Source organism: Pseudophryne corroboree, chromosome 2 (genome assembly GCF_028390025.1).
Source record: "Pseudophryne corroboree isolate aPseCor3 chromosome 2, aPseCor3.hap2, whole genome shotgun sequence".
NCBI lineage: Eukaryota > Metazoa > Chordata > Amphibia > Anura > Myobatrachidae > Pseudophryne > Pseudophryne corroboree.
The window spans coordinates 312,676,102-312,694,346 of NC_086445.1; the positions used below are offsets into that span (position 1 = coordinate 312,676,102).

An 18,245-nucleotide genomic window follows, 5' to 3' on the forward strand; every position below is an offset into this window, starting at 1 on the left:
GGAAGTTCAAACAGGAAGGAGGAATGCTGCTTCTAGTCGCTCCAGCGTGGCCCAGAAGGCATTGGTTCTTAGACCTGCAGGGTCTATCGACGGGGCGTCCCCTTCTACTCCCTCAATGAACAGACCTCCTCGTACAGGGACCTTGTCTCTACCCAGACCTGGCCAGACTGGCTTTGACGGCGTCGCTCTTGAAGCATCACTCCTGAGAGCCAAAGGATTTTCAGAGGCGATTATTCAAACAATGTTTTAAGTCTGCAAACTGGCCACTACCCGGATTTATTACAGGGTTTGGAATTCTTACTTCACCTGGTGTGCTGCGAAGAATTAGGATATCCATGGATTCAGAACTTCCAGAATACTGGCTTTTCTGCAAAGAGGCCTGGATTTAGGTCTTCGTCTAGCCTCCCTCAAGGTTCATATAACCTGCCTTGTCTGTTTGGTTTCAGAGAAAAATTGCCTCGATACCTGTTGTTCAGACATTAATTCAGGGCGTTATTCGGCTTCAGCCTCCCTATGTCCCTCCTGTGGCTCCATGGGATTTGTCTGTTGTACTGAATGCTCTGCAAGAGTCCTCCATTTGATTCTCTTGAATCGGTGGACCTTAAATGGCTCACCGCCAAGGTCCTGTTCTTGCTGGCCATTGCTTCTGCAAGCCGGGTGTTGGACTTAGGCACTTTGTCCTGTCGTCCACCCTTTCTCATATTCCACCGGGACCGTGCGGTTCTACGAACTCGCCCCAGTTATTTTCCTAAGGTGGTGTCATCTTTTCACCTTAACCAAGAGATTGTGGTTCCGGCCTTTGTCTCTTTGGATTCGTCTCCCAAAGAACGTTCTTTGGATGTGGCTAGGGCTCTCCGTGTCTATGTGGAGAAGACTGCCTCCATCAGGAAGTCAGATTCCCTTTTTGTACTGTTTGGTTTTCACAAACATGGCTGGCCTGTGAATAAGCAAACCTTGGCCAGATGGATTAAAATGATGATTGCACATGCCTATGCGCAGGCTGGACTCCCAGCTCCTGCTGCAGTTAAAACCCATTCTACTCGGTCTGTTGGACCTTCTTGGACGGCCCGCTGTGGCGCGTCCCCAGAACAATTGTGCAAGGCGGCTACGTGGTCCTCAGTGAACACGTTCATTAGGTTCTATGCCTTTGATACTACCGCCTCCTAGAATGCTTCCTTTGGACGCCGGGTTCTCTTACCCTCTAGGGCAGATCCTCTCCCTTGAGGAACTGCTTTAGGACATCCCCGATGTTTTCCCTGTGGAACACAGTCTACCCCACTACAGAAAAGGAGAGTTATAGTAGACTTACCATGGTTAACTGTCTTCCTGCGAGGTACATTGGGTTCCACAGGGCGTCCACCCTGACGCACCTAGTTTCTTTGGGTTGTATGGCACTAGCCGCTGGTACCCTCTCCTGACGTGAGATTTTACATGCTCCTGCATTGGACTGGTTAACAAAACTGAGCTCTGAGTGTCTGGAGGCGGGGTTATAGAGGAGGCCCCAGTGCATCCTGGGATAGTCAAAGCTTTGCCTGATGGTGCCTCTGGATCAAGATCCCGCTCTACACCCCAATGTTTTCCCTTGCAGAAAGAGTTAACCATGGTAAGTCTAACATAACTCTCCTTTTTTCATTAAGGAACAATTGCAAATTAATTTGACTTGATGGATCAGTGTGGCATATTTAAATTGAGTTTAAGTTCTGCTTAGAGCGTGAACAAACAAATACTTTTCTGGGTATGCAATCACAGAATGTGTGCATGGAATTATTCATTAGAATTGTGAACTGTGTCCCTGTTGAGTCCAGCAAGTCCATGGAAATACATCATATTGCTGACCACTGATGTTTGTCTTCTTTAAACATGTCTGTGTCAATAGAATATTATTATGAATCACTTCTGTTATATTCTCCAGTGTTTTTAAACTTCTTATGTGGGCTAATGACAAATCCCCAGTGATTTTACTACTTCTTTTTAGGTATAGACAATTACAGATGGGCACAGAGAGCAAAGCATCTGAACTTCTTCATCAAGCAAAGCTTAAGTCTTTCGAGGCTGAACGTGCTCACATGGTGTTGGAGGAGACCAACGAAAACCTACAGAAGTGCCAGCTGGAATGTGAGAAGTATCAGAAGAAGCTAGAGGTACAGAGTACAGACTGAGCGTTGTATAGACTATTACATAATTCCAGTTTACATTGTTATCTATAGATGCCTATCCACAACATACCATCCATTTCTCTAAGCACTTGTTATTGTCACAAGATGATGATAGGATAAGACTTCGTATTCTTGTATCTGGGGCATTCACTCAATCATCTTAATGTATTGCGTTATTTTCTGTCCTTGCTTCACCTCCTTACTCATCTACCTGCATGTTTTGCCCTCTCCTGATGGGAACATCTCATTGCTTAACTTGAGCACATTAGCTGACATGTCACAAATAAATATATATATATATATATATATATATATATATAAAATTATATTATATTGCAAATGTTCAAAACGAGTCAGTGTATGTTTAAACATGTCAGTGGTCTGGGAAACCTTTTTTTATATAGATTTTGTAGCTGATGATTTTGGTGTGAAACTTGTGCAAATATTAATAATTACATACAGTGCATACAAATATTGTATTTTTAATGACAGGCTCTGGATTTAGAATTTAGTGGATTTTGTTTAAATGCCACAATTATACATCATTAATATTTCATGATAACCTACATAAAATAAACATTTCTATGAACATAGTAAAAAAAAGAAGCTACGTTGAAGTGTGAATTTCTCACCAAACAGATTTGATCATCATAAATATCTGTTTCAAATCAGTTTTGTTAACATCAAATGCTGTGTACTATTGTCTTCCAAAGTTGCATGTAAAGTCCTGTTAGGCTAGGTAGTTTGGCCAGGCTTCGCAGCTCGTCGGGAATTTGATTTTGAGCGCCCAACTGTGTCATTGTTGACGGTTCTTGCGGCCGGCCTATGGGACGGTCAGTGGGTCAGCCGTACAAATAGCGCAAAATATATCTGCCTCGTCTGTGCTGCAGGGCCGACCTGATTTGTCTGTGAACGACTTTGTTCACAGACATAGGGGTATATGCAATTCACGGCGAATCGCGGCAAATTATCGCAGTTTTTAAATTCGACACAATTCGACAGGTGAATTCTGGCAGGTGGCTGCCGGAATTCACCATATTCAATGCAAAACGGATTCGACAGTCCCGCGGGCGAAAATCGTCCGATTTGGCGGATTTTGCCGCGATTTTAAAAAACGGGAAAAAGCCTGAAAAAAAAATGGCGTGGGGTCCCCCCTCCAAAGCATAACCAGCCTCGGGCTCTTCGAGCTGGTCCTGGTTCTAAAAATGCGGGGAAAAATTGGGCAGGGATCCCCCGTATTTTTAAAACCAGCACCGGGCTCTGCGCCTGGTGCTGGTGCCAAAAATATGGGGGACAAAAAGAGTAGGGGTCCCCCGTATTTTTAACACCAGCATCGGGCTCCACTAGCTGGACAGATAATGCCACAGCCGGGGGTCACTTTTATGCCGTGCCCTGCGGCCGTGGCATTAACTACCCAACTAGTCACCCCTGGCTGGGGTACCCTGGGGGAGTGGGGACCCCTTCAATCAAGGGGTCCCCCCCCCAGCCACCCAAGGGCCAGGGGTGAAGCCCGAGGCTGACCCCCCCATCCAATGGGCTGCGGATGGGGGGGCTGATAGCCTTTTGTGATAATAAAAAGATATTGTTTTTTCCAGTAGTACTACAAGTCCCAGCAAGCCTCCCCCGCAAGCTGGTACTTGGAGAACCACAAGTGCCAGCATGCGGGAGAAAAACGGGCCCGCTGGTACCTGTAGTACTACTGGGGAAAAAATACCCAAATAAAAACAGTACACAGACACCTTGATAGTAAAACTTTATTACACACTACCGACACACACACACTTACCTATGTTGACACGCCGACTGCCACGGTCTCCGACGATCCGAGGGTACCTGTGAAAAAATTCTACTCACCTTCCAGCGTCCAGAGGTACATCCACGTCCAGATAAATCCACGTACTTGTTAAAAAAACAAACCGAACACCCGCTCCATGCCGTACTGAAAGGGGTCCCATGCTTTCACATCAGACCCCTTTCTCCCGAATGCCGGGACATCACGTGACTCCTGTCACTGAAGTCCCTTCAGCCAATCAGGAAGCGCTACTTCCGTGGCGCTCACCTGATTGGCTGTGCGCTGTCTGTGCTGTGACAGCGCATCGCAAAGCAGCTCCATTAGTTTCAATGGTGGGAACTTTGCTGTCTGCGGTGGGGTTACCCGCGGTCAGCCGCTGACCGGCGGGTGACCTCACCGCTAGCCGCTAAATTCCCACCATTGAATATAATGGACGGGGCTGTGCGATGCGCTGTCTGAGTTCAGACAGCGCACAGCCAATCAGGTGAGCGCAACGAAGTTGCGCTTCCTGATTGGCTTTAGAGACCTTTGTGTGACAGCTGTCACTGACAGGTCTCATTCGTGGAAAGGGGTCTCATGTGTCAGCATGGGACCCCTTTCAGTCCGGTGGCCCGTGTGTTCGTTTTCTTTTTTTGCCAAGTACGTGGATGTATCTCTGGACCATGGCTGAGGTGAGTATATTGATCTTTTATTTTCAGGTATCCGTGGATTCTACATGGAGAAGAGGACCGATGTCGGCGTGTGAACTTAGGTAAGTATGTGTGTGTCGACGTATGAAATAAAGTTTTACTGTCACGGTGTGTGTGTCCTGTTTTTATTTGGGTATTTTTTTTCCAGTAGTACTACAGGTACCAGCGGGCCCGTTTTTCTCCCGCATGCTGGTACTTGTGGTTCTCCAAGTACCAGCTTGCGGGGGAGGCTTGCTGGGACTTGTAGTACTGCTGGAAAAAACAATATTCTTTTCATTATCACAAAAGGCTCTCAGCCCCCCCATCCGCAGCCCATTGGATGGGGGGGGGACAGCCTCGGGCTTCACCCCTGGCCCTTGGGTGGCTGGGGGGGGGACCCCTTGATTGAAGGGGTCCCCACTCCCCCAGGGTACCCCGGCCAGGGGTGACTAGTTGGATATTTAATGCCACGGCCGCAGGGCACGGCATAAAAGTGACCCCCGGCTGTGGCATTATCTGTCCAGCTAGTGGAGCCCGATGCTGGTGTGAAAAATACGGGGGACCCCTGCTCGTTTTGTCCCCCGTATTTTTTGCACCAGCACCAGGCGCAGAGCCCGGTGCTGGTTTTAAAAATACGGGGGATCCCCTGTCAATTTTTTCCCCGCATTTTTAGAACCAGGACCATCTCGAAGAGCCCGAGGCTGGTTATGCTTTGGAGGGGGGACCCCACGCCATTTTTTTAAAGGATTTTACCGTTCCAGCAATAAAAAAAAAAAAAAATTTTATAAAATATATAAATAATATTTATCTAACGTCCTAAGTGGATGCTGGGGACTCCGTCAGGACCATGGGGTTTAGCGGCTCCGCAGGAGACAGGGCACAATAATAAAAGCTTTAGGATCAGGTGGTGTGCACTGGCTCCTCCCCCTATGACCCTCCTCCAAGCCTCAGTTAGATCTTTGTGCCCGGCCGAGAAGGGTGCAATCTAGGTGGCTCTCCTGAGCTGCTTAGAATAAAAGTTTAAGTTAGGTTTTTTATTTTCAGTGAGTCCTGCTGGCAACAGGCTCACTGCTACGAGGGACTTAGGGGAGAGAAGTAAACTCACCTGCGTGCAGGATGGATTTGCTTCTTAGGCTACTGGACACCATTAGCTCCAGAGGGAGTCGGAACACAGGTCTCACCCTGGGGTTCGTCCCGGAGCCGTGCCGCCGACCCCCCTTGCAGATGCCGAAGTTGAAGAGGTCCAGAGGTCCAGAAACAGGCGGCAGAAGACTTTCAGTCTTCATAAGGTAGCGCACAGCACTGCAGCTGTGCGCCATTGTTGTCAGCACACTTCATACCAGCGGTCACTGAGGGTGCAGGGCGCTGGGGGGGGCGCCCTGGGCAGCAATGTATTATACCTTTTTTTTATGGCTAAAATACATCACATATAGCCCTTGAGGCTATATGGATGTATTTAACCCCTGCCAGATCTCACAAACTCCGGGAGAAGAGCCCGCCGTTTTAGGGGGCGGGGCCTATTCTCCTCAGCACACGGCGCCATTTTCCTGCTCAGCTCTGCTGTGAGGAAGGCTCCCAGGCTCTCCCCTGCACTGCACTACAGAAACAGGGTTAAAACAGAGAGGGGGGGCACTTATTTGGCGATATGATTACATATGTGAAAATGCTATAAGGGAAAACACTTGTATAAGGGGTTGTCCCTGTATAATTATAGCGTTTTTGGTGTGTGCTGGCAAACTCTCCCTCTGTCTCCCCAAAGGGCTAGTGGGGTCCTGTCCTCTATCAGAGCATTCCCTGTGTGTGTGCTGTGTGTCGGTACGTGTGTGTCGACATGTAGGAGGACGATGTTGGTGAGGAGGCGGAGCAAATTGCCTGTATTGGTGATGTCACTCTCTAGGGAGTTGACACCGGAATGGATGGCTTATTTAGGAATTACGTGATAATGTCAACACGATGCAAGGTCGGTTGACGACATGAGACGGCCGGCAAACAAATTAGTACCTGTCCAGGCGTCTCAGACACCGTCAGGGGCTTGTAAAAACGCCCATTTACCTCACACGGACACTGACTTCAGTGTCGACGGTGAAGAAACAAACGTTTTTTCCTTTAGGGCCACACGTTACATGTTAAGGGCAATGAAGGAGGTGTTACATATTTCTGATACTACAAGTACCACAAATAAGGGTATTATGTAGGGTGGGAATAATCTACTTGTAGTTTTTCCTGAATCAGATAAATTAAAGTGTGTGATGATACGTGGGTTTCCTCCGATAGAAAATTATTGGAGGTATACCCTTTCCCGCCAGAAGTGAGGGCGAGTTGGGAAACACACCTTAGGGTGGATAAGGCGCTCACACGCTTATAAAAACAAGTGGCGTTACCGTCTCCAGATACGGCCGCCCTCAAAGAGCCAGCTGATAGGAAGCTGAAAAATATCCTAAAAAGTATATACACACATACTGGTGTTATACTACGACCAGCAATCGCCTCAGCCTGGATGTGCAGCGCTGGGGGGGCTTGGTCGGATTTCCTGACTGAAAATATTGATACCCTTGACAGGAACAATATTTTATTGACTATAGAGCATTTTAAGGATGCATTTCTATATATGCGAGATGCGCAGAGGGATATTTGCATTCTGGCATCAAGAGTAGATGTGATGTCCATATCTGCCAGACGATGTTTATAGACACGACAGTGGTCAGGTGATGCAGATTCCAGACGGCACATGGAAGTATTGCCGTATAAAGGGGCGGTCCATCGGACCTGGTGGCCATGGCAACAGCTGGAAAATCCACTTTTGTTACCCCAAGTCACATCTCAGCAGAAAAGGACACAGTCTTTTCAGTCTCAGTCCTTTCGTACCCATAAAGGCAGGCGGGCAAAAGGCCAGTCATATCTGCCCAGGGTTAGAGGAAAGGGAAGAAGACTGCAGCAGGCAGCCCATTCCCAGGAACAGAAGTCCTCCACAGCTTCTGCCAAGTCCGCAGCATGACGCTGGGGCCATACAAGCGGACTCAGGTGCGGTGGGGGGTCATCTCAAGAGTTTCAGCACGCAGTGGGCTCACTCGCAAGTGGACTCCTGGATCCTACACGTAGTATCCCAGGTGTACATTGGAAATTCGAGACGTCTTCCCCTCACAAGTTCCTGAAGTCTGCTTTACCAACGTCTCCCTCCGACAGGGAGGCAGTATTGGAAAAAAAAAAAATTCACAGGCTGTATTCCCAGCAGGTGATAATCAAAGTACCCCTCCTACAACAAGGGAAGGGGTATTATTCCACACTATATTGGGGTACTGAAGCCAAACGGCTCGGTGAGATCTAAAAGATTTGAACAATTACATACAAGGGTTCAAATCAAGATGGAGTCACTCAGAGCAGTGATAGCGAACCAGGACGATATGGTGTCACTGGATATCAGGGACGCTTACCTACATGTCCAAATTTTGCCCTTCTCACCAAGGGTATCTCAGGTTCGTGGTACAGAACTGTCACTATCAGTTCAGACGCTGCCGTTTGGATTGTCCACGGCACCCCGGGTCTTTACCATGGTAATGGCCGAAATGATGATTCTTCCTAAAAGAAATATGGACGCTTTCCTGATAAGGGCAAGGTCCAGAGAACAGTTGGCGGTCGGAGTAGCACTATCTCAAGTAGTTCTACGACAGCACGAGTGGATTCTAAATATTCCAAAATCGCAGCTTTTTCCGACGACACGTCTAATGTTCCTAGGAATGATTCTGGACACAGTCCAGAAAAGGATGTTTTCTCCCGGAGAAGAAGACCAGGGAGTTATCCGAGCTAGTCAGGAACCTCCTAAAACCAGGAAAAGTATCAGTGCATCATTGCACAAGGGTCCTGTGAAAAATGGTGGTTTCTTACAAAGCGATCCCATTCGGTAGATTTCACGCAAGAACCTTTCAGTGGAATCTGCTGGGAAAATGGTCCGGATCGCATCTTCAGATGCATCAGCGGACAACCCTGTCTCCAAGGACAAAGGTGTTTTCTTCTGCGGTGGCTGCAGAGTGCTCATCTATGAAAGGGCCGCAGATTCGACATTCAGGACTGGGTCCTGGTGACCACGGATGCCAGCCTGAGTGGCTGGGGAGCAGTCACACAAGGAAAAAATTTCCAGGGAGTGTGATCAAGTCTGGAGACTTCTCTCCACATAAATATACTGGAGCTAAGGGCAATTTACAAGGCTCTAAGCTTAGCAAGACCTCTGCTTCAAGGTCAGCCGGTATTGATCCAGTGGGACAACATCACGGCAGTCGCCCACGTAAACAGACAGGGCGGCACATGAAGCAGGAGGGAAATGGCAGAAACTGCAAGGATTCTTCGCTGGGCGAAAAATCATGTGATAACACTCTCAGCAGTGTTAATTCCGGGAGTGGAAAACTGGGAAGCAAACTTCCTCAGCAGGCATAACCTCCACCCGGGAGAGTGGGGACTTCAGCGGGAAGTCTTCCACATGATTGTAAACCGTTGGGAAAAACCAAAGGTGGACATGATGGCGTCCCGCCTGAACAAAAAACTAGACAAATATTGCGCCAGGTCAAGGGACCCTCAGGCAATAGCGGTGGACGCTCTGGTAACACTGTGGGTGTACCAGTCAGGGTATGTGTTCCCTCCTATGCATCTCATACCAAAAGTACTGAGAATCATAAGAAGGAGATGAGTAAGAACGATACTCGTGGTTCCGGATGGGTCAAGAAGGACTTGGTACCCGGAACTTCAAGAGATGCTCACGGAAGAACCGTGGCCTCTACCTTTAAGAAAGGACCTGCTCCAGCAGGGGCCTTGTCTGTTCCAAGACTTACTGCGGCTGCGTTTGACGGCATGGCAGTTGAACGCCGGATCCTGAAAGGGCATTCCAGATGAAGTCATCCCTACCCTGGTCGAAGCCAGGAAGGATGTAACCGCAAAACATTTTCACCGCATTTGGCGAAAATATGTTGCGTGGTGTGAGGCCAAGAAGGTCCCTACAGAGGAATTCCAACTGGGTCGTTTCCTACATTTCCTGAAAACAGGACTGTCTATGGGCCTAAAATTAGGGTCCATTAAGGTTCAAATTTCGACCCTGTCAAATTTCTTCCAGAAAGAACTGGCTTCAGTGCCTGAAGTTCAGACGTTTGTAAAAGGGGTACTGCATATACAGCCTCCTTTTGTGCCCCCAGTGGCACCTTGGGATCTCAATGTTGTTTTGAGTTTCCTAAAGTCACATTGGTGATCCACTCACCACTGTGGAATTAAAATATTTCACATGGAAGGTGAAGATTCTATTAGCCCTGGCTTCAGCCAGGCGTGTGTCAGAATGGGCGGCTTTATCATATAAAAGCCCTTACGTAATTTTTCATTCTGACAGGGCAGAATTGAGGACTCGTCCTCAATTTCTCCTTAAGGTGTTTTCTGTTTTTCACATGAACCAACCTATTGTGGTACCTGCGGCTACTAGGGACTTGGAGGACTCCAAGTTACTTGACGTTGTCAGGGCCCTGAAAATATATGTTTCAGGACGACTGGAGTCAGAAAATCTGACTCGCTGTTTAGCCTGTATGCACCCTACAAGATGGGTGTTCCTGCTTCTAAGCAGACGATTGCTCGCTGGATTTGTAGTACAATTCAGCTTGCACATTCTGTGGCAGGCTTGCCACAGCCAAAATCAGTAAAAGCCCATTCCACAAGGAAGTGGGCTCATCTTGGGCGGCTGCCCGAGGGGTCTCGGCTTTACAACTTTGCCGAGCTGCTACTTGGTCAGGGGCACACCCTGACTGAGGAGGACCTGGAGTTCTCTCATTCGGTGCTGCAGAGTCATCCGCACTCTCCCGCCCGTTTGGGAGCTTTGGTATAATCCCCATGGTCCTGACGGAGTCCCCAGCATCCACTTAGGACGTTAGAGAAAATAAGAATTTACTTACCGATAATTCTATTTCTCGTAGTCCGTAGTGGATGCTGGGCGCCCATCCCAAGTGCGGATTGTCTGCAATACTTGTACATAGTTATTGTTACAAAAATCGGGTTATTCTTGTTGTGAGCCATCTTTTCAGAGGCTCCTTCGTTGTTATCATACTGTTAACTGGGTTCAGATCACAGGTTGTACGGTGTGATTGGTGTGGCTGGTATGAGTCTTACCCGGGATTCAATATCCTTCCTTATTATGCACGCTCGTCCGGGCACAGTATCCTAACTGAGGCTTGGAGGAGGGTCATAGGGGGAGGAGCCAGTGCACACCACCTGATCCTAAAGCTTTTATTATTGTGCCCTGTCTCCTGCGGAGCCGCTAAACCCCATGGTCCTGACGGAGTCCCCAGCATCCACTACGGACTACGAGAAATAGAATTATCGGTAAGTAAATTCTTATTTTGTGCCTCCACAAAAAAAAAAAAAAAGTACCTAATCCCTTCTAATATAAATAGATATGCTATTCCTAAAAAAAAAAACACCAAAAAAAACATGTTTAAATTTTTTTTTATTGTTTTCACCCTCCAAAGTGTGGCGGATTGAAAATGACGAATTTGCTGTCTAAAAGCACTGCTGTCGAATTTCCAAACTTGAATTGAATATGCTTTTGTCGAATTGCAGCACTTGTATCATTGCAGAATAGTCGAATTTGCAAAAATTCGAATTTCAAAAAGTCGATTTTTGGAAGTCCGTTTTTTGGTCGGAAAGCACTGAATTGCATTGGCGATTTTTTTTTTTTGGGCGAAAATGACCCGAAATTCGACAATTTCGGGAATTCGACCGCAATTGCATATACCCCATAATGTATCGAGCGTACACACCTGCCAATGAACTACCAACATATCAAGTGTGTACCCAGATTCACATTCAAGTAAATTTTGTGATTGTATTGCTAGCTTTAGAACTCTTGTACTAATACAGTATATGTAAATTTGATTTGAATCTAAATGTATTAAATAGAAGGCATGGTAACCATAAAAAGTTTCGTGACAGCTACTAACAACTAGTAGAGGATTTTGCCTATGGGCTGCAGGACTGCAGCCTCCACAGTAACATCGTTCACCTGAGCTCAGTGAGCCAAATGCAGTCCGTGAAACTGCACTGGCTACACTGTGATTTGGAATGACTTTCTATTGTAAGTCCTACCTGCTGGTGAAAAAAAGGGGGGGTGAGGCTGCGCTAAATTTGATGAATATCACAGTAATAGTGTAATAGATTAAAACATGATTTTATTCCTAAAATTTATGCAATAGGTAAAAATTAAAAACTAAAAACATAAAAATAAATGCATGTCAGAAACAGTTAGTATAATTTCTGTGTTTCAAAAGACAATTCTATAGGGTTACCCAATTTGCCAGGTTGGTAATGTAGAATTATGGAGTTTTTAAGGTGACCGTTCCAAAATATTTTCCCCTGCAGTATTAAAGTCCAGCATAATCAACAGTCTCAGAGTTAGGAAATATCCAGTGAATGAACAATTTACCGTTAGAGGGTGGTGTGCTCCAGAATCTTTTTAGTGGAGAGCTCCTCATGCGTTACGGTTGGTGCAGTCCTTTATACGGTTATTGCTGTTTGTGGTCTGAGAATTTAGAAGAGCCGTCTGGACAAAGTTTGGGGAATGGTTCGGTCCTCCTTCAGATCAATTCCTAGCGGGGGTCCCTGGTACACCTGACGCGTTTCGCTACAGTCAGCTTGCAGCTTTATCAAAGGTATCCATAGTTAAGACATGTGGGGTTTATATACCCCTTCCAGTATGGTGGCTAATTAGCCCCTAGAAACACCTGATTGCATAATTACATAATCACTTTAAAATGGGTACATAAAATTAGAGCAAACTTGCATGTTAGACAGACCTACTTCGGATGGGATGTAGTATACGAAAAAATATACAAATAATTCGTAGAAACCAGTTTGTTTGAAAGTTTTTGTACTAAATGAATAAAGATGGACAGGAAGTGTATTGGGACACAATGACCAATGGGTAAATTTGTTGTGACTATGTTGTCATGGATGCGGCAATGTGGACTTTTATTATTGGTGGGGGAACATATTGAAGAACGGTACTGTAATTTCGTATTTCCTAATAGAGGTTCCGATCACGTGACCCGCATGTCACGTGATCGGAGCTTTAGGTAACATACTTCCGCAATGCGTGAGGATAAGAGAACGGTTGCTAAGCAACCTAGTGGGGATGGTGGCCTGTAAGGGATTGTAACTATACAGGCCAGTGATCGTGGCGGCTCTTCCGCCCTGGTCCGTGTAATGTGGAACACGTGACTGCGTCGGTAACGTGACCCATCGTGTACTGCGCTTCCGCCCTCCAGTATGTGGGGGATGTGGTGCTTCCGCCAACCAGTCATTTCGGATAATAAAAGAATATACTTAGGCGGAACAGCGACCACTTAAATAGTTGGAAATCTTACATAACCAGAACAATATTCAAACATGGATAGAGAGGGTTTTCGATTTGAGTGATAAACCACAAATATATTGGCCACAATGATATCACATTTATTATGTAAAGAATAAATGATTGAATCCCCAAAAGGACAGGTGGAATAGAGTTCTACATAACCATTTAGTACTCAATTCGTTAGCTTTATTTGGATATTGTAATAGTAAGTGTGGCAATGAAGGGATTAAACATAGGTCCCTACCTGCTGGTGACCCGCAGAACAGGCAGTCCCATTGGGAGGTGTTTCCTCCCCCTCGTACTGCCAGAAAATGCTGCAGTTAGCTGGCGTCTGTGAGCTGCAGCCGATGCAGTCCATAGAAGCTAGGGGTTTGTGCATGTGCAGTACCGCTGCTACTACTGCTCATGCCCCAATCCCGCCACCTGTCGGCTACATTGTGCAGTTGCCGGACCCGGCCGGCAGCGGAAGCAGGTAGTAGGGAACAGACAGCACGGCCAGCGGCAGTTCTCCTCCATGCAAGTAGGAGCCGCCACTGCTTATAACATCACATGACTCCTGTTGACAGACGTATTTGTTCTCATACAACTTTGCTGCAGGTGCACCAAAGAGCCCCTCTTGGCACGCCAGGTCAGGTCAGACACTGCTAGCATCGTGTGTCTTTTTTGCTGAAAATGTGACCTGCATTATGTGCTTGTTAATGCGATATGCCAAAAATTAGATTCAGGGGCAAAAAAATAAAAATAAATTACCAGTCATAAAATATACATATAATAAATACTATTAATTACGATTAACCTACTGGTCTCCTTATGGAACTCTAAATTGCTCTAAAGATCCTTTTCAGATCGCACATACAGTTATCAATCTAAAAAAGTATTAATATACAAATTTGCATATATTAAAATATCAATATTTAAAAAAAAATTAAAAGAAGTAAGAAAACAATGCAGTTTAGGCTTGTAAGGTATCAGATATGCAAAGTTCCTTTAGCACATCATCCCTCTTATCACTATGTACAATAAACAACATCCTCACAACCTTTTTCATGCTCGTTTTGTCTTAAATTCAAAATGACGTTAAATTTGTGAGACTGTACATTACTTCAAAAAGGTCCAATTTCTTTGCTGTGAGTTATTTTCCCATGGCCTTATTAAGACATACTGAAAACTTGGCAACATTCTGATAAGTAATTTGCTGCAGACTGCTTGGATCAGGTGAACTTTAATTATAGACACCCTGTATGTTGGGGTGGTTTGGGCATTTCTCAATCTATTAATGTGTTTCTTTTGTTATGTCTTTGGTCTACCTGAAATTTAAGTCAAACCCTTTTTTTGTTTTAGGTGCTAACAAAAGAATTTTATGCTCTTCAAGCATCTTCAGAGAAACGCGTTACCGAGCTCCAAGCTCAAAACGCTGAACATCAAGCAAAACTGGAAACCTATGAAAAGCTGGAGCAGGAATTGGATGATGTCATAATGCAATCTGCACAAAGCAAGTGGTTATTTTACATTTTCTTACATTTAGTTTGTTATGTCAACATTACAGGTCTTTGGGCCTGAAAATGTCTAAAATACAAACCAATGTGGTTTAATAAGAAGGTTAAGGAAGAAATGGATAAAAAGAGACATGCTTTCAAAGCTTTTAAATCAAATGGGAAGGCGGGCGCCATTCCACTACTACAAGGAATGTAACAAGAAATGCAAAAAAGAAATCAGTGCAGCTAAAATAAAAAACGAAAACCAAATCGCTAAGGAGAGTAAAACTACCGTATATACTCGAGTATAAGCCGACTTTTTCAGCACTTTTTTCTCTAACGTCCTAGTGGATGCTGGGGACTCCGTCAGGACCATGGGGAATAGCGGCTCCGCAGGAGACAGGGCACAAAAAGTAAGCTTTTAGGATCACATGGTGTGTACTGGCTCCTCCCCCTATGACCCTCCTCCAAGCCTCAGTTAGGTTTTTGTGCCCGTCCGAGCAGGGTGCAATCTAGGTGGCTCTCATAAAGAGCTGCTTAGAAAAAGTTTTTTAGGTTTCTTATTTTCAGTGAGTCCTGCTGGCAACAGGCTCACTGCTACGAGGGACTTAGGGGAGAGAAGTGAACTCACCTGCGTGCAGGATGGATTTGCTTCTTAGGCTACTGGACACCATTAGCTCCAGAGGGATCGAACACAGGCCCAGCCATGGAGTCCGGTCCCGGAGCCGTGCCGCCGACCCCCCTTGCAGATGCCGAAGTTGAAGAGGTCCGGAAACAGGCGGCAGAAGACTTTCAGTCTTCATAAGGTAGCGCACAGCACTGCAGCTGTGCGCCATTGTTGTCGGCACACTTCACACCAGCGGTCACTGAGGGTGCAGGGTGCTGGGGGGGGGCGCCCTGGGCAGCAATGTATAATACCTTTTTCTATGGCTAAAATACATCACATATAGCCCTTGAGGCTATATGGATGTATTTAACCCCTGCCATATATCGCAAACTCCGGGAGAAGAGCCCGCCGTTTTAGGGGGCGGGGCCTATTCTCCTCAGCACACAGCGCCATTTTCCTGCTCAGCTCCGCTGTGAGGAAGGCTCCCAGGACTCTCCCCTGCACTGCACTACAGAAACAGGGTAAAACAGAGAAGGGGGGCATATTTTGGCGATATTTTTATATATTAAGCGCATATAACAGAAACAACACCTTTTAGGGTTGTTTATATACATTTTTATAGCGCTTTGGTGTGTGCTGGCAAACTCTCCCTCTGTCTCCCCAAAGGGCTAGTGGGGTCCTGTCTTCGATAAGAGCATTCCCTGTGTGTCTGCTGTGTGTCGGTACGTGTGTGTCGACATGTATGAGGACGATGTTGGTGTGGAGGCGGAGCAATTGCCGGTAATGGTGATGTCACCCCCTAGGGAGTCGACACCGGAATGGATGGCTTTAATTATGGAATTACGTGATAATGTTAGCACGCTGCAAAAGTCAGTTGACGACATGAGACGGCCGGAAAACCAGTTAGTACCTGTCCAGGCGTCTCAGGCACCGTCAGGGGCTGTAAAACGTCCCTTACCTCAGTCAGTCGACACAGGTACCGACACAGATGAATCTAGTGTCGACGGTGAAGAAAGAAACGTATTTTCCAATAGGGCCACACGTTATATGATCACGGCAATGAAGGAGGCTTTGCATATCTCTGATACTGCAGGTACCTCAAAGGGGGGTATTATGTGGGGTGTGAAAAAACTACCTGTAGCTTTTCCAGAATCAGAGGAATTGAATGACGTGTGTGATGAAGCGTGGGTTAACCCCGATAGAAAACTGCTAATTTCAAAGAAGTTATTGGCATTATACCCTTTCCCACCAGAGGTTAGGGCGCGCTGGGAAACACCCCCTAGGGTGGATAAGGCGCTCACACGCTTATCAAAACAAGTGGCGTTACCGTCTCCTGATACGGCCGCCCTCAAGGATCCAGCTGATAGGAGGCTGGAAACTACCCTGAAGAGTATATACACACATACTGGTGTTATACTGCGACCAGCAATAGCCTCAGCCTGGATGTGCAGTGCTGGGGTGGTGTGGTCGGATTCCCTGACTGAAAATATTGATACCCTGGATAGGGACAGTATTTTATTGACTATAGAGCAATTAAAGGATGCTTTTCTTTATATGCGAGATGCTCAGAGGGATATTTGCACTCTGGCATCGAGAGTAAGTGCGATGTCCGTATCTGCCAGAAGAAGTTTATGGACGCGACAGTGGTCAGGTGATGCGGATTCCAAACGGCATATGGAAGTATTGCCGTATAAAGGAGAGGAATTATTTGGGGTCGGTCTATCGGATCTGGTGGCCACGGCAACAGCCGGAAAATCCACTTTTTTACCTCAGGTCACCTCCCAACAGAAAAAGACACCGTCTTTTCAGCCGCAGTCCTTTCGTTCCTATAAGAACAAGCGGGCAAAAGGACAGTCATATTTGCCCAGAGGCAAAGGAAGGGGTAAGAGGGTGCAGCAAGCAACTACTTCCCACGAACAGAAGCCCTCCCCGGCTTCTACAAAGCCCTCAGCATGACGCTGGGGCTGTGCAAGCGGACTCAGGGGCGGTGGGGGGTCGACTAAAGATTTTCAGCACACAGTGGGCGCGCTCACAGGTGGACCCTTGGATCCTGCAGGTAGTATCTCAGGGTTACAAGTTGGAATTCGAAAAGTCTCCCCCTCGCCGGTTCCTAAAGTCTGCTTTACCAACGTCTCCCTCAGAAAGGGCGACGGTATTGGAAGCCATTCACAAGCTGTATTCTCAGCAGGTGATAGTCAAGGTACCCCTCCTACAACAGGGAAAGGGGTATTATTCCACACTATTTGTGGTACCGAAGCCGGACGGTTCGGTAAGACCTATTCTAAATCTGAAATCCTTGAACCTGTACATACAGAAATTCAAGTTCAAGATGGAGTCACTCAGAGCAGTGATAGCGAATCTGGAAGAAGGGGACTTCATGGTGTCCCTGGACATAAAAGATGCTTATCTGCATGTCCCAATTTACCCTTCACACCAAGGGTATCTCAGGTTCGTGATACAAAACTGTCATTATCAGTTTCAAACGCTGCCGTTTGGTTTGTCCACGGCACCTCGGGTCTTTACCAAGGTAATGGCCGAAATGATGGTTCTTCTACGAAGAAAAGGCGTATTAATTATCCCTTACTTGGACGATCTCCTGATAAGGGCAAGGTCCAGAGAACAGCTGGAAGTCGGAGTAGCACTAACCCAAGTAGTGCTTCAACAACACGGGTGGATTCTGAATCTTCCAAAATCTCAATTGACCCCGACGACACGTCTGCTGTTCCTGGGAATGATTCTGGACACTGTTCAGAAAAAGGTGCTTCTCCCGGAGGAGAAAGCAAGGGAGTTATCCGAACTTGTCAGGAACCTCCTAAAACCAGGAAATGTGTCAGTACATCAATGCACAAGAGTCCTGGGAAAGATGGTGGCTTCTTACGAAGCAATTCCATTCGGCAGATTCCACGTACGAATATTTCAGTGGGATCTGCTGGACAAATGGTCCGGATCGCATCTGCACATGCATCAGCGGATAACACTGTCACCAAGAACAAGGGTGTCTCTTCTGTGGTGGTTGCAGAGTGCCCATCTGTTAGAGGGCCGCAGATTCGGCATACAGGACTGGGTCCTGGTGACTACGGATGCCAGCCTACGAGGCTGGGGAGCAGTCACACAGGGAAGAAACTTCCAGGGCGTGTGGTCAAACCTGGAGACGTCTCTTCACATAAATATAC

The 18,245-nt window shown here is 46.6% G+C and overlaps 1 protein-coding gene across 3 annotated transcripts in view; it reads left to right on the forward strand.

The window, feature by feature from the left end:
* Window positions 1-18,245, forward strand: part of PIBF1 (progesterone immunomodulatory binding factor 1) — a 504,884-nt gene that overhangs the window by 235,062 nt on the left and 251,577 nt on the right. For all 3 annotated transcript variants that reach the window (XM_063952932.1, XM_063952931.1, XM_063952930.1), the window contains 2 exons: window positions 1,976-2,141; window positions 14,332-14,482. In XM_063952932.1, coding sequence (XP_063809002.1) covers window positions 1,976-2,141; window positions 14,332-14,482 — 317 coding nt within the window. The remainder of the gene's footprint in view (window positions 1-1,975; window positions 2,142-14,331; window positions 14,483-18,245) is intronic.